The sequence below is a fragment of the Urtica dioica genome, chromosome 8 (assembly GCF_054948205.1).
Source record: "Urtica dioica subsp. dioica isolate 48M chromosome 8, U.dioica_male_clone48M_v1_H2, whole genome shotgun sequence".
NCBI lineage: Eukaryota > Viridiplantae > Streptophyta > Magnoliopsida > Rosales > Urticaceae > Urtica > Urtica dioica.
In genome coordinates, this window is record NC_142763.1 from 33928774 (window position 1) to 33937961 (window position 9188).

Genomic DNA, 9188 nt, shown 5'->3' on the forward strand with positions numbered 1-9188 from the left:
TGATCACTTAGTGGGAGCATTCTACACTTGTGGTAAGTGTACGACCCGGACATATCTTGCTTGTAGATGTGTCGTTTAAGGACCGTTACGACACACTAACCAAGATCACAAATGATGGTCACAATGAGACTTGATCTAAATCTTGAAGTGATCATAAGGACTGGATTATGTTACTGCACTCTTTGACTCATTCGCTAAAATAAGACCACTATCATGCTAATCACAGCTTATGTCTTGGGAGCATTACGAAACATGGTTCGAGTGGGAAGTAGATACGGAATCCAGCCTTCCTGAAAGAAGGTAAATGTTCTTTCACCTAAGCGTTGATTTCAAAACCGATAGATTGCACGGACTTTCGAAGTTTGTATGTTTGGAAGAATCTTTCGCTGTGGAAGCAACAATGCTTAGGGCTTATAGGTGTCAAGAAAAGTATAACGGAATAATTGACATTTCTCGACACGGGATGAACCTGGAGGATCTTGATCACGAACTTACTATATCAGTGGACACTCGTCACGATGAGTAAATATAATTCTTGTACCAAGGAGGATTCAGTCTTGACCTGCAAAGTGGAGTCTGACCAAGATTAGACAAATCGATGTAGAAAAGAGAAATGACTTTTTCGTTTTTTCATCGGATTTATTAAGCTTCTAATACTAGGTTCATAGTCCCCGATTCGGCTATGATAAATGTGGATAAGAACTTTCGAATAATAATGTTTTTATTATTATAATCTCATTGGCTGTAATTGTGATTAACATCATCAATTATGAAATATGAGTATTTACATAATTAAATAATTATTTATGGAAGTATTAATTATTTATTGTTTGATCATGTAAATAATTAATCAATTAGTTATTTGTTTATTGTTGGACCAAGTAAGTAAATAATTAATTGAGATTTAAGCAATTGGGCCTTGCACATATTGAGGTGGACGATTTTTTAGGAGTTTCGGGCATTGGGATTTGCGTCAATCCCTCATTGGCCGTGCGCCAAAATTCGTCCATGCTATTATTGGTACTTACCAATAATTTCTCTATAGTTGTTTGAATAAAGGAGAGAGAAAAATATTTAAAAGGAAATAAGATATTGTCTTTTATTCCCTCTCATGAATATTATGAGAGAATAATATTTAAAAGAAAATAAGATATTTATTTTATTCTCTCATTAATAAATATTCTCTATCTAGACATGAAATGAAATCTCATAGATATTGATCTGATTGTTAAGAGAGAAAGTATGATTCATGAGATGAGATCCAAGGGTCAAACTTTGATTAATTAATGTGAACACAATAAAACGAAGTAATATATTTTGGAAACTACCAAAAATATATCATTTCCACTATGATAAATATGGGTTCATGAGAAAGCAACATACACATTTTTGTGATTCAAAAAATTCGACCAACAGTCTCTCCCTCTCTCTCTTGGCTGACTTCTCCCTCCCCTCTTGGAACTCTGTGATTCCAATCCCATAAACACGGTGCGATCTAACCACCTCGCTGTAGATCGTAGTGAGATAAAGATTGTGCCCACTCATCTTTCTTATTTGTCTCGGAGATTACGTTTTAGAATATTACGGTGTCATCATTGACGAGTTCAAGAGCATCGAGGAGCTAAAGCTTGAAGAATGAGCTAAAAGCTTGAAGATAGTCTTTTAAGACTGAAGACGGAGGAGTCAAAGCTTGAAGATTCAGTAGCTTATCCAAAACATGTAAGTATTACTGAATCTCTGAACCTAGCTCTTATTGGTTGCTTGACATTGCTTTCATGAATAATTAATAAGTAAATCTAGATCTTGTTAGATAACCATAATATTAATTAGCTCTTGTTAGTGTAATTAATCTTTTCCGCACTTAATATGGATATCAAGGTACAATAATCACCAACATTTTCGACTAAAATATCTCAAACTTGCCACTACATAGGGGCTCGCAACTTTTAATGAGAATTCTTGGGCTATGTTGGAGGCACTATTTTTGATATGCGTCTAAGGGTAAATAAATGTTGTTATTTCCCTCCTTGGTGTTATCGGATATGAAGTGGATGAGTGTGCTATTAGAAACTCAGGTTCGGGTAACAACATAACACTCTTTGTAATTGATAATTTGTGATGGATGGATTAAGGACAAATCTATTTTCAAATCATGTTTTAGCAGGCTAGAAGAGTTCATTCAGAATGATAAGAATAATAAAGCTGTCGTGTGGTTGTCCAAGATAGAGAACAAATGATACATTATTGAGAAATGGTTATTTTATTTATCGACTAAAATCTATTCCAATATCGATGAAGAGCTTGGTGATTGAAAGAAGGGGTGAGGGGACCACAACGAAGATTGCACAAAGGTCATTTGCAACGCATTGACGGGCTTGGCAAACCTTTGCTTCTGATGTACTCTAAGACACAGTTGAGGGTGTCACTCGTTTTGCAACAAATCAGTAAATGGTTAATAGTGCCGATGGTGATGAGTGCCACTTGGATCTACGTGACCATAAGTGGTGGAAAAAGAAAAGAGGCGTTAAGCAACGTAGACACGAAGGTTTCATCTAGAGGTAATGGGCTTACTGCATGGCATACTGATGGCAAATTTCCGTTTTAACGAAAACACACACGACGCAAGTGCACGTGTCCTCAAGTAATAGAAGTGTATAAAGGACGAATATCGATCCCATGAGAAAATTGGACAATTTTCAATGCAAACTAACTAGAAAATTTAAATGAGTTATGAAAATGCAAAAGAATAAGTTTTTTTTTTAATGGTTTTACAATTGAAACTAATTAAAAATGCAAAAATGAACAAAAGCAATTAAAGAAAGATTTGGAAAATTATAAGAAAATCGAACGGGCAAGACTTCATCGGATTGATGATTCGATCGGTTGGGTTGAGGATTCTAAGGTTGGTTAGATTGAGAAGGCTTGGTCTTAATCCCTCTCAAATGTCCACTAATCTCTCTCGAGTAGGAATTGACCTAGTTATTTAACGAACTTACACCTCTTAGCTTCGGCCCTATTAAACAAACAACCGCACTAAACATGTGATCTCAAACAACCACACTCAGCCCCTATTCTTTCTATAGATCTAGGTAGACGAATGAGGGAAAATGTAGAGCTTGCTCCTTGATTACCTTTTGGTCTCTAAACTATCCTATAATTTCCACCAATTAGCTACCTAAACTAATTAGTGATTATCAACAACCTATCTCCCTTGAATTTCACATTCTAACCTGTTGTCGCAGTTTTTCGGACAACGATTTAGGAGTCGCAGACGGTTAGACCCAAGGCCGGACCAAGTGGTCTCGTCTCGACTCGAGCGTGTCGGGCTTGGTATCCCAAGCCGTCCCTTAGCTGTAGATGATCTCTATCTCGTCCAAGCACCTGAAACGGGAACAGAAAGGTGTGAACTACAAAGGGGAAACAGAGGGGTTGCCTCTGTTTACCTCTCCGACGCTCAACATTAGTAGGATTGAGGTGGTTTGTAGAGGGTTTAGTGTTTAGAGGTCGAGACTTGAGAGAAACGAGCGAGGTACGAGTTCGACAGCGTTTCAGTACTCAAGAATGGATTACCTGGGTCAAGGGAGAGACCCTCATATTTATAGGCAGCCAAGGGGTGGTTTGAAGACCCCTTGGCCGAGTGAGCAAGGTTGGGCCGGCCTTGGAGGAGGGCCGGCCATGGAGAGCCGGCCATGGAGGAGGGCCGGCCTTGGAGGGCCGGCCATGGAGAGCCGGCCATGGAGGAGGGCCGGCCTTGGAGGGCCGGCCATGGAGAGCCGGCCATGGAGGAGGGCCGGCCTTGGAGTGCCGGCCTTGGAGAGCCGGCCTTGGGCGAGGGCCGGCCTTGGAGTGCCGGCCATGGAGAGCCGGCCGGCCATGGAGGAGGGCCGGCCTTGGAGTGCCGGCCATGGAGAGCCGGCCGGCCATGGAGGAGGGCCGGCCTTGGAGTGCCGGCCTTGGGCGAGGGCCGGCCTTGGAGTGCCGGCCATGTAGAGCCGGCCGTGGAGAGCCGGCCGGCCATGGAGGAGGGCCGGCCTTGGAGTGCCGGCCTTGGAGGGCCGGCCGGCCATGGAGGAGGGCCGGCCTTGGAGTGCCGGCCATGGAGGGGGGCCGGCCTTGGACATGGCCGACTGACCTTTGGGCCGGCGACAGGCCGGTCAAGCATATGGCCGGCCATTGGCCGGCTGAGCATATGGCCGGCCACTGGCCGGCCGACCCTCGGCCCGGCCATTGGGTTGGGCCGGCCAAAGGCCGAGGCAAGGGTTCGCCCCTCGAGGCCTTGCATCGGTCGCGTGGGTCGAAGTGACGCCTTAGTCCCCGTCGGTCCGAGACGGACCGACAACATAACCCATACTTAAACACAAACTCAAAATGTTAAACCAATCGAATCAAATCATCGATTACATCGCACCTCTCCTATGTGTTTAGCTACTCATGATTTCAATCAAGAAAATATACATGACAATGAGTAAACGCATCAACAAAAGGAGGGACATTAATTCAATCAATAATCCAAACTCAAATCCAATTCAATTAAGTCAAAAGTTTCAATCAAGATCAACTTAAGTTATCTCAAATCAACTAGTTAAGATTCAAACAAGAAATGGAAATGATAAACAACTAGAGTTCAAAGAGAAACAAATAAAGAGAGCAGGGGATATAAAGATAAAACTATGGATTGATGTTGATGAGAAATTTGATTGGAGAGAGTGTCACAAGCTCTTCTCCTTCCTATTCTTATTCTCTCCATAAGCTTCGATCTCTTTAATTGGATTCCTCTTCTCTCTCCAAGCTCTCCTTAGCTATAAGTTTTCTCTCTAAAATAAAGTCTATTGTTTAATGGATGAAACTAGACCTAACAAAGAGTATTTGGGTGCTTCCATGGGTATTTTCGGAGATTCTGGGCCCTTGGATATGATCCAAGGGTCACAATTAGCCCCAAATTAGCCTAAATACTAGATAGGTGCCTTCAACTATGTGTGATCGTTGATGTGACAATCCTCGACATCCACCTCCAAATTCAGCCACTGGCGTTGATAGTCTATGTTAAATCTTCAAAGTGAATCTTATCATTGACTAGTTAGTCGTTGACATAGATAAGGTAAATGATGTATAATGTAAAAAAAATAATATCACTCGTAAAATAAGTATGTAACTACTTAAATTCAAGGGTAATTTAGCAAAATAGCCAACTTAAACGTTGAGAATTGCTAAATAGCCAATGTTTGGTAAATAGTAGGTAAATAGCCATTTTTATATATTTACAAACGTAAATATCAAGTAAATAGCCAATGTCATATTAAGCCACGTCATCATATATGGCTATTTACTTAATATTTACCAAACCTTGGCTATTTAGCAATATCAAACGTTTAAGTTGGCTATTTTTCTAATTTTTTGTAAATTCAATCCTTAATTTGTCAAAAAAAAAAATCAAATTGACATTATTGTTCTAGTGTTAAATCATAGAATAAGGTATAATTTGGCTAAATTTTAAAAATAATAGGATAAATTTGTGCGACTTAATGAAGAATGGTAATATATGCGATGTTAGAGTCCCCTCAAGTCTCTCATGTTGGGAATAAAAAATATCCAAAAATAAAAAGACATCCATCATTAAAGGAGTTAAGCTCATCAACATAGTAAAAGTTAAGGTAGATGCCCATCAAGCTAAACATCCACTAATGCCTCGTTTCTTTAGCAAGATAAGGTAGAACTTTTCATAAGGTTTCCAATGAATATCTATTTGCGTAAATCGGATTTTCCCCAATGGAGTCTAAGGTCACATTATGCCACCCAAGAAAATCCCGCGGTGCCCAAGACTGCCACATGGTGCCAATCGTCGTTCGTCCCTAGTGTCGGCCCTCGTTTGCGTCCCGGTCCTTACTGGTATGGCCACGACATTGGCCCTCGTACAAACTGAGAATCGGTCCTTGTTCGCTCCTTGTATATGGCATGTATGCCTCTGCCCACAACCCTCATCCGGGCTCTGATTCACAACCTTTTAGCAACCTTCCACCTTGCGCCCGCGCAATTCTCGGCTTGATGCATGTGCGATGTGAATATTGTATAATGCAAGACAAACAACCTCATACATTTTAACCACCACATCTATTTAAGTTATTATTAAATAGTTGATTTTTTTCTCTTCTGTTTATGTTGATGAAATTAACTATACACGCTATTGTTTTATTTTTCATGTACGTTGATGTAATGAAGTTGAAAATTGCACTATTAGTGTTGGACGTGATTTTACATTTTATTATATGTACAATTTTTTTGTAATGTTTATAAATATCTTTCTATATAACTACCGTCAATGGTTACAATATTTTTCTATATATAATATACATATACGATAATTATTTTATCTATAAAATTAATTTTTTTATAGTTGCGTTACAATAGTGCTAGGTAACTCAACTTGGTTGAATGTTGAAGTCCATGTATATAATATATATTTTAGGGCGTTTTTATCTATCTAGCTAATTTCAAAATTTATTTTAAGGAGATAGAAAATATTTCGTTTATTTAAGTAAATTAGTCAGTTATCACCATTTACCCAAATTAACGTATGAAAATATTAAAGAGAATCATGTAAAATACTATCTGATTAACGAGATCACAATATTAAAAATGGCTAGATTTTAAACATATTTAAAACGTCGGCTAAACTACAAATCCAATGTTTTTTGTAACTTAATTATTTGTTATAAGTGAATATTGAATCCACGAGTCCAAAGGGTGTACAATTACCATTAGTTCTACACCATATCAATCTTTTCTAGCATACAAAAATTCAAAAATTCAAAAAAATGAAAATGATAGAATTATTTTTGCATACAATTAATAAAGCTGTTCTTCTCTTGGTTTAGTAAGTTTACCCTTTCGAAAAAAAATTCAAAAATAAAAAAAACCAAAACATTGAAGATAGAGAAAGTAAAGTAAAAAAAAAAAAAGAGAGTAAATGTGCCCACACGTTGCAGCTGTCTCCAGCCCATTTCCCTCCTAAAAACCATAAAAACCTCTCTCTCTCTCTCAATCTCAATTAACTCTCACCCTTCCCATTCCCATTTGATAATAAAACCCCTTCTCTTCCCTTCTCACCTTCACCACTTCTTAAAACCTTCTCTCTCTCTCTCTCCCTCTCTATCACACACAAAACGACAAAGAAAAACATGTCGTCACCCCTAAAAACCCACCTCTTCCTCTTCCCCTTCCTCGCAACCACACTTCTACTACTCACCACTCACTCCGCCGCAACGGGAAGAACAACCAGCAGCGCGTCGGTGGAGGTCATAAACCCCCGGCTCCGATCACCGGCGGCGCTGACGGCGAGCAAGAAGTTCGAAGGGTCGTCGGACCTGGTGGACCTGAAATACCACATGGGTCCAGTCCTGTCGTCGAAGCCCATCAACATCTACCTAATCTGGTACGGCAAGTGGTCCTCCCCAAAAAAGCTCCTCATCAAAGACTTCCTCCTCTCCATCTCCGACGCCACCGCCCCCTCCCCCTCCGTCGCCGCCTGGTGGAGCACCGCCGCGCTCTACGCCGACCAGACCGGCGCCAACGTCTCCCGCTCCGTCGTCGTCGCCGGAGACTACGCCGACGCCAAATACTCCCACGGGAACGCCCTCACCCGCCTCACCGTCCAACAGGTCATCGCCAACGCCGTCAAAGCCGGAGCTTTTCCCGTCGACCACAAGCACGGGATCTATCTGGTGCTGACGTCAGACGACGTCACGATGCAGGATTTCTGCCGCGCCGTGTGCGGGTTTCACTACTTCACTTTCCCCTCCGTGGTGGGCCACACTCTGCCGTACGCCTGGGTCGGGGACTCCGGGAAGCAGTGCCCGGAGGTCTGCGCGTACCCGTTCGCCGTGCCGGCGTACATGGGCGGCGCCGGCGGCGGAGCAGGGCAGAGGGCGCTGGCGGCGCCGAACGGGGACTTGGGGGTGGACGGGATGATCAGCGTGATAGGGCACGAGCTTGCTGAGGTGGCGTCGAACCCGTTGGTGAACGCGTGGTACGCCGGGGAGGATCCGACGGCGCCGACGGAGATCGGAGACCTGTGCGAGGGGCTGTACGGCAGCGGCGGAGGCGGCGGGTACATCGGGCAGGTGATGAGGGACGGCGGAGGGAGGAGCTTCAACGTCAATGGCCGCAAAGGAAGGAGGTTTCTGGTGCAGTGGATTTGGAGCCCTGTTTTGAAGGCCTGTGCTGGTCCCAATGCCTTGGACTAAACTCAAACTAGACGACAAAAAAAAAAGAATTAATCTTCTGGTTGTGGGTTTTTAATTGTTTCATTGATTTTGGAGTGGGTGACAGACAGACAGACACCGATCGGTGATGTAATGTAAAGAAGATGATGATGATGAATGGGGGTATGGATTGAGGGATCGTCAGTTCAGTAGTTTATTTTTTAGATTTTTTTTTACAGTGATTTATTTGAAATATTATTACACGGAAACGTTTCTCTCTTCTCTTGCTTTTTTATTTTTATTTTTTATTTTTAAATATTTTGAAATTTTGAATTTACTATGGAGTTAGATAGATCTATGAGTGTGGAATGTGGATGGAGAGCAATAATTGGCGAAACTGTCACGTTTCAGACCTCTGAGGTTTGGGAAATATTTTCTGTTTCCAGAGATGTTGTGAAAATAATAGATATTTTGAGATTTTTATCTTTACTTTGCTCACTTTCTTGAATTAGATATTTTGAGAACTGACTGAGCGCCTTAAAGTCTCGGAGAAAAGAGAGTTCAATTCGAGAAGTATGTTCTCACTCTGAAGTCAGAACCTGCTTGTTTTAGAGAAAACTTTAAATTGGTATTAGTGTTCTGTTTTTTAATTGAGAACCCAATTCTAATTTTTTTACATTGAGACTTAAAATGTGATTTCTATATTCGGATAACTTGGAATCTAGGACACGAATTTGTGCGCTGAAGCTGGTAAAGCATCCTGTCAGGATCACCAAGAACCACCGTCACGCTGTTTGGCAAGCACTCAATGGATTACTGTTATTAAGATGAATAAAATAAATATCTTTTACTTTTCATGACTTAAAAATCATTTTTTAACTATTGTTTTCATTGTTTTTTTTACTTTAATATTCTGTTACAGAGCCAAAGTAAAATCTTCTTAATTATTTTAGAGAAAATAGGAGACATATATAGAAGCATCAATTGACA

General features: G+C 41.1%; 1 protein-coding gene across 1 annotated transcript; it reads left to right on the forward strand.

The window, feature by feature from the left end:
* Positions 1–7017: 7017 nt before the first annotated feature.
* On the forward strand, positions 7018–8480 carry EXL5 (EXORDIUM like 5). The gene has a single exon (XM_089624065.1). It carries the CDS (start codon positions 7176–7178, stop codon positions 8238–8240), a length of 1065 nt encoding a protein of 354 aa, XP_089480191.1. The 5' UTR covers positions 7018–7175; the 3' UTR covers positions 8241–8480.
* The last annotated feature ends 708 nt before the right edge of the window (positions 8481–9188 follow it).

What these genes read in the sequence shown, in the direction of transcription:
- EXL5 (XM_089624065.1), top strand. Translation starts at nt 7,176, where the DNA reads ATGTCGTCACCCCTAAAAACCCACCTCTTCCTCTTCCCCTTCCTCGCA.